Source organism: Takifugu flavidus, chromosome 6 (assembly GCF_003711565.1).
Source record: "Takifugu flavidus isolate HTHZ2018 chromosome 6, ASM371156v2, whole genome shotgun sequence".
Lineage (NCBI taxonomy): Eukaryota > Metazoa > Chordata > Actinopteri > Tetraodontiformes > Tetraodontidae > Takifugu > Takifugu flavidus.
The window spans coordinates 11,677,718-11,690,633 of NC_079525.1; the positions used below are offsets into that span (position 1 = coordinate 11,677,718).

A 12,916-nucleotide genomic window follows, 5' to 3' on the forward strand; every position below is an offset into this window, starting at 1 on the left:
GGAGGAGTGTCGGACAGTGTGAAGAAAAAAATAAGGTGCAAATAAGATGTGCAAATAAGACATTCCAGAGGTAGGATGATTAGTTAGAGCAAATATGCCAACCCTGGGTTATTGGGGCTACAATTAAGTGTTGTGCATAATAGTATTCTCTTCGGCCATACACTCAACTCACACACCTGATTGTCTACAAATTATATCAAGCCACCACAGAACAGTTTCTACAGTAGTTTAACTGGTGTATAGAAAGCCTTTATAACACTGGGTTTATACATGCAGATTGCTGACTAAATCTGGATTTTTACAATCAATGACCCACTACAGTCACAAAACTGCAAAATAAATCTTGTTTTATTGATGTAGGCCTTACTTTAAGGCCTGTAGTTGTTTTCATGAAAATGAAATTTAAAAACCACACTTTTCAGATATTTTCTACAGACTTGACAGTATATCAGAAACCTCTAAGAATTGATGACAGTATGAATCATTGTAAAAAAAATAAAAAAAGTTACAATAATTACACCCTTATTGGGAAAGATGGATGGATGATGTACTCATTTCCAAGTACAATATATGTGTTTTCAAGAGCAAGTCTGAGGAGCAAATAGACAGACAGACACATTCAGTTTAGATAGATAGATAGATAGATAGATAGATAGATAGATAGATAGATAGATAGATAGATAGATAGGTCAAAAACAATCGAACAACGCGGGAAAAGAGTCCCGTGGAGACACCGTCACGTGACATAGTCACATGGTGGTCACATGATCTAAGAGGAAGCTAAACATCAGTAAAGAAGCTCGGCCCAGTTATTTCATCGCTTTCTCGGTGAAATCATTTAACAGGTTGAGAATTGTAGCTGACACTTTCTATAATCTGAAAGTCATTATATGGCAGCGACCGGACCGGAAGTGTCCCCGGGTAACGTATTTTCTCTCTATGAAATTGCTCTCTGCTCATTCACACAGCTTCATTTTTCTGTTTGTTTTGATACTATATGTTTTCGATAACCGCTGCTGGCGCGACACTCAAAACATTCCGGTCAGCTTCTTCTCGACTGTCATTTATTGCATCTACAGCCCTTTATTATCTTTACCTGTTATTGCTGTTTAGAACACCAGAAATTCTGTCATACAAAACCCTTATTTAAAAAGGTGCGACTGCGCATTGTGTGGAGTCTCGGTCTTTGGAGTCCTTTTGAAGCACCATTTGTGCAACCGTGAAATCTTTGTTAGGAAATTGGCCAGTAGAGCTGTGAAAACTAACGATTTTAAATCACAATATCCCCCCAGCTTTCACTTACGTTTTGGAATTTTACTGTCGGCCAAAAAAAAAAGCTAACTAACTCAAAACAGAGGCCCCTTGTTGCTGAGAATAGAACCCATGACCTTGCTGCGAGGCAATAGTGCAAAATACTCTGCCTACCACTAATCTGTGCTGGTACATAAATATACAGTTTATATGTGAATTATTTTTGACTCAAGATAATTCACGCATTTTGTAGTTTTAGAGAAGTTCTAGGTTCCATTAGGCTCCACAAACTCCAGCTGGCCCTGGTGCATACTGTGTTGCTAGATAGATTGTGACGCTGATACCAGTTTGTCGAAGCAGGACATTGATTGGCAGACATGCTACAGCATTGGATTTTCTGCCACTGCTCCGCACACGACAATGAACCTGAAGAGCCAGATTATTTTTAAGATTAAGTCGGTTTGTGTCAAATTTAGCAGTAAAGTCGGATGTCTGCCGCCACTTGTCTTTGTCTGATTTCTATCTGGCAATCGACACACTCTTCTGATAAGTAAATGTGTGTTGTGTTTTCTTGTCAAATGTGTCACCAAAGCATGCAAATGCATACCTGTTCCTTCCTCAAATGCTCTCCATTACTGTCCTGTCACACAAGCACATATTTTTCAAGGGCAGCTATTTTATGATTTGACCCGCAAAGGCTGAAAAATACTCATTGACTGTTTTCCAGCAACACAACTGCCAGTAACATTGACTTACTTTTACTGCACATTGACAAGCAGAAGTAAGTAATTAGCTGGATTAATGCTTTGAGCAGATTTTCTAATATGAAATAAAAAGCAGTGGTTAATCTAACCAGTGGGATTTATATGATGACCTACAGATGTTTCATGATTTGGTTTCTGCAGCACTCATTGCCAGGCCTTCCACTCCTGTTTGACATATTTTGGGTTTTGTTCTTAAGTTTATTCTCACTCGCAATGCTGGCGGACTTTAGTGCCTTTCTCCTGTCTCACTTCTCATTTCTGCCAGTCAACTCTACTAATCAGGTGATTTGCTCTTGGATTATTGCTCAAACAGCAGTGCATTCTTTCCCTTCTTTTATTACAGCAATATCTGCCTGAATTGGACTTTATTGACAACCTAAGATGCATAAACAAAGCTTTTTAAAATGTCTTTATAGATTTTCAAAGCTTTTTAAAACATCTGAACTAAACCATATTTTTTGGAAAGTTGCCAAATATGACCAGCCAAAAGTACCAAAATTGATTACTTGTCTTTGTTGGTGAAGTTCTTGTAATTTGATTGATGCCTTCTTCTTAAAAAAACATATTGGGGACAAATGCAACCATTAACCATTCTGTGTTATTTATTCTGTTAAAGTGTGGCAAATTTTAAAGAATTGTTTTTTATGCAGCAACTTATCTTCCATCATTCCATGTGTATTTCTACAATACATGTCAGGCTGTCGACTATTCCTTGCTGGCGGCAGGATAGTCAGATCAAGTCTGGACATACTTCTATGACTTTCTATGGCTCAGTTCTTACACAATCATCTCAAGAATCTGCCTCTCTTCTCCAACTGCCAGTGAATTGAGTGACAGTGCAGATTTCAGCAGTGACTCAAAAACGTACTGCAGACTCTTGTCATGGGTCAGATTATTTTTAAGATCGTTCTACGGAAGTCAGTGGTATCGGTAAAAAAGTGTTAATCAAGTGGCTGTTCATGAGGAAGAAGGTGGAGCAAAGCTTTAAAAGGAGCCCCACTAAGTCACTGTTGATCCCAACTGCACAATTGATCCCATTGGCTCAATTATTTTCCATGTTTGTGGCTAAATGAAGCTGTTTCAGGTCATTTTTAATTGTTTTCTCTGGCCTTACACTCTTGTTCTCCACCCAGAAGGCCTACCCCGCCCTGAGGCTCAGTACGGCTTCAGCGGGGACGGCGACCAACCGAGCAGCAAATATGACAGCGGCCACAGCGACAGTTGCTTGAATTCGATGACGACGCCTCATTGGTTGGGGTCGCATCAGGAAGAAGAATGTCTGCGCAGGAAGTTAAAGTATTTCTTCATGAGCCCTTGCGATAAATTTCACGCCAAAGGCCGCAAACCTTACAAGCTGATCCTGCAACTGCTGAAGATCATTATTGTCACGGCTCAGGTAAGTAACATGTTCCGGCTAAACTGGTCCTTCATTTTTGGGTCTGCATTTGTGAAACATTTACTCCATGTTCTGATCTAAGTTTTGATGCAGTTCACCTATAAAGACCAGTAGCAATAAGTTACTGAATAGGTGTATTTAGGGACGATTGTACTGGGTTCTCAGCTTCTCTTTACCAGAGTACAAATGTTGGCACACTTCTGTAATCCTCACTTCCTCCTAAATAATTAAAGCCTCCCTCCTTTGCTGCAGTTGGTGATGTTCGGCCTCAGCAACCAGGTAGTGGTGACCTTCAAGGAGGAGAACACTATGACTTTCAAGCACCTTTTTCTCAAAGACTATGACGAGTCCTCGGACGCCTCCTTTGCCGTTTATACCCAGAACGACGTTTACGAGCACATTTTCTACGCTGTAGATCAGGTGCGTAAGAGGTCAATGAACGGAAACCACCAGTTTTGGTTCCTGTGTTTGATTAAGAGTAATTGTCCATTGATTCATATACAGAAAACGGTCCCACTGAACCCTAACTTCAATTTTTTGGAGCGTGCATTGTGATCCAGTCTGAATTAAGATGATAAAGTAAATGTGAATGATTAAGTACCCTGATGGCTGGAACCCACCTTTAGGATATTTGTAACTACTGTATTCGAATCACAATGATATTGCGCAGGCATTCATTAGCACCTCTTTACCTTCACTGTCAGGGAAACTGTCTGAACAAGAGGATAATGTCACTGTTGGTTATTTGTCATTCTCTCCACCAGTATTTGGCCTTGCCAGAGACCACAGTGGGACGCTACGCGTACGTCTATGACGTAGGTGTGAATGGTAGCGCCCTCTCGCTGTGTCAGCAGTACTACAAGAGGGGAAGGATTGACCCAGCCAACGACACCTTTAACATCGACCCACACATCATCACAGGTACATTAACTGTGGTGTGATGGGTGGACATCATTACCGTTACTACGGGCTGTTGTTCATTTACTTTTCCGGGATTTCTGATTTGCCGTTAGATGGTGTGATTATACTGGGAATCTTAAGGGACATTCTTTATATTAATAGATGCTACTACCACACTAAATACTTGTAATACTAGTAATACTTAACACTAAATACTTACACACCATTTAGCATGAATCCTAACTCCTAATTGTATTTGTATCTGTAATGTAAAAGTAAGTTTGCATCTTTTATTCTTCATATTTTAGGTATTATTTATCTTTACTGTTCCACTTCCTCCTGTTTTTGTGTTACGTTTTGACCAAATTTGGAGGAAGTTTCAACAAAGGGAAACAGCCTCACATTTTAAATTCACTTATTGTATTACAAATATGACATGCGTAGAGAAGTGTGCAAAGGTTTGGGTACCTCTGGTTCAATGATCTGTTGATGTGTACCGTTAAGGATGGTAGGAACCTCAGGAGATTTGAGCTCTCTAACTTTGCCCAAGGTGTCAGAGCTTCGCTCGCTTGTTAAGGTCATGGGGTGTTCACAGTCATCATTAGGAAAGATTAAAGCAAGTTTCAAAGCTTCGTTAAAACCCAGACTCCTCTAATCTTCCCCCAATGATCAGCATCCATGGCGCCCTCTATATTGCCGAGAACTCTGAAAATGACTTGTTTTTCATGCCCACAAAAAGTGTTTTCCTGCTTCTACTCTGCAAAATTCAGCAGCAGAAGTTTGCAAACCAACAAATCTGAAGTTGTTGGGGGTTTTTTTTGTTTTTTTTTAATGTGTCTGGTCAAAAAAGTAGGTTAAAATAGAACCTTTTGGCTGCAGAGAGCAAAGGTATGTTTGGAGAACAAAGTGCAAATAATTTTGTGAAGAGTGCACCCGTCCACCAGCTAAACATGAGGGTGGATCCATCTTGTTTTGGCGTCGTGTTGCAGCCATCGACACCAGAGCATTTCAGAGGGACGAAAGGGGAAAACCAAATCCTGCAAGCAAACAAAAGACAATAGGATCGTCTAAATAAAACACTTCAAAATCCAGGATGGACCACCTCAGGAGGCACAAGCTGAAGGTTTCACCACGGCCCTCATAGTTTCCTGACCTAAACATCCTTAACAATCCGTGGACATACTTTCACTTCCTGCAGGATGACCCAGGAATCTCACAGCACCGGAAGACTTTGGTGGCGAGGGTGTTGGCAAATCCCTCAAACAGCGACTGAAACACTCTTGGCAGCTACAGAAAGCCTTTAGAAGCTGTGATACCGGCCAAAGGATGGCGCTATCGAGCACTAACTTGGACGGTCGCCCAAACCTTTGCTGTCTCCTGCACCTATGAGTTGTTTTTTTCTCTGTGTGCACGTTTTTTTATTTATTCGAATCATGAACAGATTAGAAATGATTTAAACGACGTGTTTTGCTTCTGCTCTCCTGTGTTTACAGACTGCATCGGTGTGACGCCGATGGCCGTCCCTCCGGTTCAACTCGCAAACAGCTACAAGAACTTTACAGTCAAGTTTCACAAGTAAAGCTTCATTTTTCATTTTCCTCCATCATCCACCGACTGGATTTAACTCAATTTCAATGACGGTAGCATTAAAACAGCTGCTCGTCACTGCTGAGCGCCTGCGCTCGTGGTTCAGTCCGCGAACACGGACGACTGTGCTTGACATCTCGGTTAATAACCCATTTTCTCTCTACAGGTTCATTAACATTACCATAGATTTCCAGCTGAAGGCCATCAATTTACAGACAATCATCAACAGTGAGATTCCAGACTGCTACACTTTTTATATAACGGTGAGCAACTCTGTGTCTGTCTGTCTGTGTGTCTGTGTGTGTGTGTGTGTGTGTGTGTGTGTGTGTGTGTGTGTGTGTGTGTGTGTGTGTGTGTGTGTGTGTGTGTGTGTGTGTGTGTGTGTGTGTGTGTGTGTGTGTGTGTGTGTGTGTGTACACTTTTGAATGTGGTGCATCATTAATAGTCTGCATCTGAGGTAAATATTGGATGTAGTTTTAGTGGACCTTAACCAATAAAGAATGAATAAAATTTAACTAACTACAATGATTTCTTGATTAAGCTAATATATCTGATATCTATGGGACAATTTGGTTGACATGTTTTTGATGGTTTAAATCAAATAGTTTTTTTCCCAATCAAATATGTCATCCAATATTCTATGCAGCAATTATCACTAATTCATTCCCTTAACTAACTTTTAGATCATAACGTTTAGACTTTGAATGCAGCTGTGTGAGCTTGACATGTTATCAAAGTCAATAGACTTCTCAACATTAGTCTCGACCCCGGCAAATCTAATAGATTCAAAGGGATTTACAATCTGACACATATGGGCCGATTCTACATTTACGTTGTCTTTGTCTTCCAGATAGTCATGGACAACAGAGCTCATAGTGGGAAGGTGAAGATCAGGTTAGAAAGCCGGGCGACCATCAAAGAGTGTAAAGACCCGAGTGTCTCTGGACAAGGTGAGGCCCTCCATCCATCCATCATCCATCCATCCCTCCATCCATCCATCCATCCATCCCTCCATCCACCCATCCATCCCCCCATCCATCCATCCATCCATCCATCCCTCCATCCATCCATCCATCCTCCCTCCATCCACCCATCCATCCCCCCATCCACCCATCCATCCATCCCTCCATCCATCCATCCACCCATCCACCCATCCATCCCTCCATCCATCCATCCCTCCCTCCATCCCTCCCTCCATCCACCCATCCATCCATCCACCCATCCATCCTCCATCCATCCATCCCTCCATCCATCCATCCCTCCATCCATCCATCCATCCCTCCATCCATCCACCCATCCATCCATCCATCCATCCCTCCACCCCCCCTCCCTCCATCCATCCACCCACCCATCCATCACCATCCATCCATCCCTCCATCCGTCCATCCATCCCTCCCTCCATCCATCCATCCCTCCACCCACCCATCCATCACCCATCCATCCATCCATCATCCATCCCTCCACCCCCCCTCCCTCCATCACCCATCCATCCATCCCTCCATCCGTCCATCCATCCCTCCCTCCATCCATCCATCCATCCCATCCATCCATCCCCCCCTCCTTCCATCCCTCCATCCCCCCCTCCATCCATCCATCCTTCCCTCCCTCCCCCCCTCCCTCATCCATCCATCCATCCATCCATTTATCCATCCATCCCTCCACCCCCCCTCCCTCCATCACCCATCCATCCATCCATCCATCCATCCATCCATCCATCCATCCATCCATCCATCCATCCATCCATCCGTGCTGTAATGATCACAAGCCGCTTCTGCCTTTTCTTTCCTACCTTCAGCTCAGAGTTACACGCGCGTCACGTTCGACGTGGCCGTGGCTCTGGTGTGCTTGCTGTCTCTGGTGCTGTGTGGACGCTCCATACTGAGAGGGATTGTGCTACAACAGGTGTGCAAACACAGGAGGACAGTAATGAAGCCGCTTTTTTGCTGTCGTTTTTCATCAAAGATGACGCCACCTCCTGCCGCTGTGTGCTTCTTTAGGAGTACGTGGACTTCTTCAAGGAGAACCTGGACCGAAAAGTGTCCTGGGCCGACCGGTTCGAGTTTATTAATGGCTGGTACATCCTCCTCATCATCAGTGACATCCTCACCATAACTGGCAGCATCATCAAAATTGGCATTGAATCAAAGGTGTGTCACCTCAAATAATGATATATTTGAAAGTTTCTGTCCTATAATAACTGAATACCAGAAGCCTTTGCATGATATTTGTCAACTGAGGAGTCAATCATTAAATCTGTAGTTGTCATGCAGAGTCACCGTCGAGTAACGTTCTTTCCTTCCTGACAGAATATGTCCTCATATGACCTGTGTGGCATCCTGTTGGGGACCTCCACACTCCTGGTGTGGGTGGGGGTCATCCGTTACCTCACATTCTTCCAGAAGTACAATGTAAGTGATGCACACCAGATTTGATATGTGACAAAAATAAATGCAAACTCAATCAATCGATTTTTAAAAGTCGCTGCTCAGATTTCAACCATTCAAATGTGGAGGTCGAAGGTCACCACAAACTCACACGTGGTTCACGTAATAATGCCTGAAGATCTCGCCTCTTCCCACAGATCCTGATTGTGACTCTCCGAGCAGCTTTTCCTAACGTCATTCGGTTCTGCTGCTGCGTGGCCGTCATTTATCTGGGCTACTGCTTCTGTGGCTGGATCGTCCTGGGACCGTACCACGTCAAGGTGGATCCACAATCAGCTGATTTATTTTTGTGGAGGCAGACATCCTGAAGTGGTTCTTGTTCCCCCTCAGTTCCGCTCTCTGTCCATGGTGTCGGAGTGTCTGTTCTCCCTCATCAATGGCGACGACATGTTCGTGACATTCTCCGGGCTGCAGGAGAGCAGCACGCTGGTGTGGCTCTTCAGTCAAGTGTACCTGTACACCTTCATCTCCCTCTTCATCTACATGGTGCTGTCACTCTTCATCGCCCTCATCACGGGAGCCTACGAGACCATCAAGGTAGAAAAGGCTTCTGGCTCAAACCTGGTTGTGTTTCCATGTTTTTGACCATAAGAGCCTTTTTTCCCCCCATCACAGCAACAAACACAGGAGCCCATCCACATCACAGACCTACACGCCTTTATAGCAGAGTGCACGGACGCTCCCAGCTCTGGGAAGTTCCGTGCTATGGAGACCTCTCCGTGCTCCTTCTTCTGCTGCTGCGACAGGTGAGGAAGTATAACGGGGAAGTAAGGCGTGATTAATCAATATTAAACAGCAGCAGCAAAGCAAAGAAAGTGACAGTTGAAATGTCTGATTATATATGATATATATTATAATTATCTGATTATATTTCTATAACATCCATTCCTGGAATTTTGATGAAACCAGCCATTTTTTTCATTGAGTGTTTTAGCCATTTTCTAGCAAGGATTCAAAACCTGTTTATCTGAGTGTCACTATTATGAGGTTAGAAAGCAAGTGTATAAATTGTTGCCTTTTATTTGACTCTTTTATTTCTTATTAGAACAACAACATATGAGGACGTCCTTCTTGTGAACTGAGGAGGGCGTCGGTGACCTCGCTGCGCCCCCTGTTACCCACGGGGCTACACTGGAGGACCCTGGCGGGCTGTCATTCATCAGCCTGACACACACTGGAGAAAGAGTGCGCGTTACAAACGCTCGTCATTTTCCCCTCTGCTTCGGTCAATGAAGAAGAAATTGCTGGCTGCTGCGGTCCTCATCTTGGATGACTTGGGCTCATCTCTCTTTTTTTAGTCTATTAGGTTTATCTGATGCACCCGCAGTACTGTTAAAACCACAAAAAGGTTACGTCACGATCACTGTTGTGCTGCATAAATGGTGCTGAGTCGTTTTGTTTTTTTATGTTTCCCCCCTTCATTTAAAAGTATTTTGTAGCTATAGGTAGTTCTTAATGAATGGGTGTTTGCCTCAATGTGTATATAACACCACCTCACACCAGTTCTTTCTCTTCTAATGTGACATGGATGTGAATGAAAATCTACCCCAGAACGAAGAACACCAGAGTGAAGAGAGGACTCTCCACCAGGGGGCGGAGAAGGAGCTTTTGGCCAAGTAAAGTTCAGGAAGGAAACGTCCTGCGTCCTATGTTTTGTCACTACAATGGTAGTTTAAGTGGTAGGTGTGGCCCCATCTTACAGGAGCAGCCATTAAAAGCTGCAGTTGTGACACATTTTCACATGTACACTGCGATATTCAGGGTTTTGTATTTTAATCTCCCCAGAAAAGGATGCAGTCTTGAGAAGTACGGCAACATATGTTGCCCCTACATTACCGGTCACGTGAACCATTCAGAGGCATTTCCTATAGTCAGGATGTCCTTATCCTGCTCAACCCTAGTTTTTTTTAATTTTAGGCTTCTTGTAGCTTGAAAAGTGCATGCAAAGAAATATTATTCGGTCTTCCCTTTATTTATTATCTTTATTATTTTTCCTGTGTCTTGTGTTGCATGTGTTTGAGTAATGATCAACACATTGAGGGTCTCAGACTACAAATGATGTGAAAGTGCCCTTTTAAGGCCCTTTTTTCTTCCCTTTCTACCGAACGCACAATAGTTAAGGGATCTCCATAAATGCTTAGAGGAAAACAAATACGTAAAGTGTTTCAAACAGGTTAATATGTAAATGGCCAAACTTACCTGTAGCCTTAACCTAAAAATGATTCTACTTTCAACAGTTGGATCATAGTTGATACTTGAATGTTTTATGTACTTTCTCTTTTTTTTTAAATTGGAACTTGGTGGCTAAGCTAAAAACACAATGACTACATCAGCTGGGTGGAATAATGACCTGCCAGCTTTTAATAGCCCACATGGGAGACCTCTTCTAAACTTTCATGATGGTCCAGACTCTTTTCATGACTTCTTTACTTTTGCTTTGTTTTACAAAAGTGCTTTGATTTATTAAGACTTATTTTTATATTCTTGTTACCATTTGAGAAACGTTTTAAAGAAAATTTTATTTGTCCACCTAAAATTAGCTCCTTACTAATGTGAGTGTTGGGAGAGGAGGACCCTATGTACCACAAAACCTGAATGAAGCTCTATTGTTTTACCATTCATTGTGATTTTTCCTCTTTAAAATGTTTTTTCTCATTTTAGATGCATTATCTCTCAGTTATATTACTTTAAGCAGTTTGTTTTTCCACGTCTTTTGCCCGTGAGACTAAAAAGTTCTGGTCTGACTCGGTGTTTTTGAACGTACATTTTAGAAATGTATATAAATATGTAATAATTGTCAACCACCTTGATGTATTTTAATGATCTGATTATATCAATGCATATTTAAAAGTGAATTTCAAATGTCTTCATGTGTCTTGAAATACATGTACTGTACCTCGTTGTATCACAACTGTATGATTTAACAGATAACTACCATAGGCTGTGCATGTTTTAACCATGACAACGATGAAATGCCTCCCACCAGAATCTTGAGCTCATTTCCTGGTTCTTGAGTCTCTGACGCAGGCCCAGCAGATGATTTAACAGCATTGCTACCCTCAACCCACTTAACCTAATGTTGTCATGGATCATGTTTGGCGGCCTCTCCGGAGGTGCTTGATGGTTCCTGTTTGTTTGAGGAAGGGCATGGGCGGCAGAATTCAGCACACAGCCTGTGATGATTTCAGTGTTTGACGCTCCCATGCTTTCTTTACCACATATTAAACTCACCATCCGTATTTGTATTTTTCAGGCTTATTGTCATTCCGCCCATATCTGTTGAGACCCGGCAGAAATAACAGTGAAGTGTGGATTGAGAAGATGCTAATGGTGCATTAGCTCCTTCCAGTTCACCAGCTTGATCTCCTCTTGAACTGAAACGTGCACCATTCACTCACCGCTTGACGTTCAAGGCTTTTTATATTTACAACAAGCCTCGCATGAAAAATGGAAGCCTGCTGCTGCAGGCTCTCGTCTTACATAATGAGCCATGAGGATGTGTGTCCTGTGTGCACAGATGTCCCAGCTAAGCAGCGTTTGGACAGATGAGGGTCCGGACTGCAGTACACACGTAGCTTTAAAAGCCCTCCAACACCTTATAGGCGATCAGTCCATTCTAATTCAGTTAGTGCTGCCTTCTGTTGAAATTCTGAGCCACACCCTTGTGAAACAACATTATAAAGCAATCTTTATTGGATGCGGGGGATGAAGTAGCTTTTTCAGTTGTCATGATGGTCGGTAACATTTATTGGCCACGCAAGTGCAAAAATCCTTTGTTTCTCTGGAGATACTAGGCTGAGTTTACTTGATGTTTAAGGGTTTCCCCCTTATTCTGGTGCAGGGCCCCATTACTGAGTGGAAATGCTGACATGCTGCTGATGAAACAGCTGCCAGGACCCTGTACAGCGCAGGGAGAGGAGGTAACGCTGAGACGTGACTCACACACACTTTCTCCGTCTCCATTGGATGGATCTGAAGTGTGTGCACGGACAAGTCTGTGGTTAAAGAGTTCTGGTAAACCTTCATTCCTCCCACTCGCAGAGCTTTGGATCCTTCTTTTACCAGCTCATGTCAGATGCCTTGACCCATTCATTCCCCTCTCCTTTTGAGCTGCAATAGGCTTTGTGTTTCTTGTCCCCTTTCACGGATTCCTTTTGTGAGCTTTGCAGCTGCAGCTGAATGTTGGGATGGAGAATGGAAGTTACGGCAATTGTGGTCTCGTAGCACGAGGAAGTTGGCGCTGTGCTAAACTCAGAAAATGCACATGACAGAAACTCCTCACACTGAATCAACTGTCTAAGAAAACAGAGAGACTAGTGTGCTAGTGAGTAAAGAAGACTACCGCACACATGTTTCAGTTGAGCCAAAATTAAAAAATATGTGGGTGAAATGATAAAGGCTGAAGTCCTCTTACCAGGTCACCAGAAGCTGGTAAAATAAGGGTGAAATTTTAAAAAGAAATCACTATTTTCTTCAATTAGCAGAGTGTGTTTGGGTGGGGGGCATTAATATTTGACATTAATTTTGCTTAAGCTTGACTGAGACCTAAGTCTACATGAAATCCACCATGATAT

At 42.7% G+C, this 12,916-nt stretch overlaps 2 protein-coding genes across 2 annotated transcripts in view; one reads left to right on the forward strand and one right to left on the reverse strand.

Moving 5' to 3' along the window:
- Positions 1 to 12,916, reverse strand: part of LOC130527922 (lysozyme g-like) — a 48,758-nt gene that overhangs the window by 11,770 nt on the left and 24,072 nt on the right. The gene's annotated exons all lie outside the window — the stretch shown is intronic.
- Positions 743 to 11,581, forward strand: mcoln1a (mucolipin TRP cation channel 1a). Its single transcript, XM_057036727.1, has 14 exons — positions 743 to 921; positions 3,149 to 3,411; positions 3,664 to 3,831; positions 4,176 to 4,332; positions 5,805 to 5,886; positions 6,065 to 6,161; positions 6,749 to 6,848; positions 7,694 to 7,800; positions 7,896 to 8,045; positions 8,205 to 8,306; positions 8,480 to 8,602; positions 8,673 to 8,879; positions 8,958 to 9,088; positions 9,388 to 11,581. Exons 1-14 carry the CDS (start codon positions 891 to 893, stop codon positions 9,422 to 9,424), a joined length of 1,755 nt encoding a protein of 584 aa, XP_056892707.1. The 5' UTR covers positions 743 to 890; the 3' UTR covers positions 9,425 to 11,581.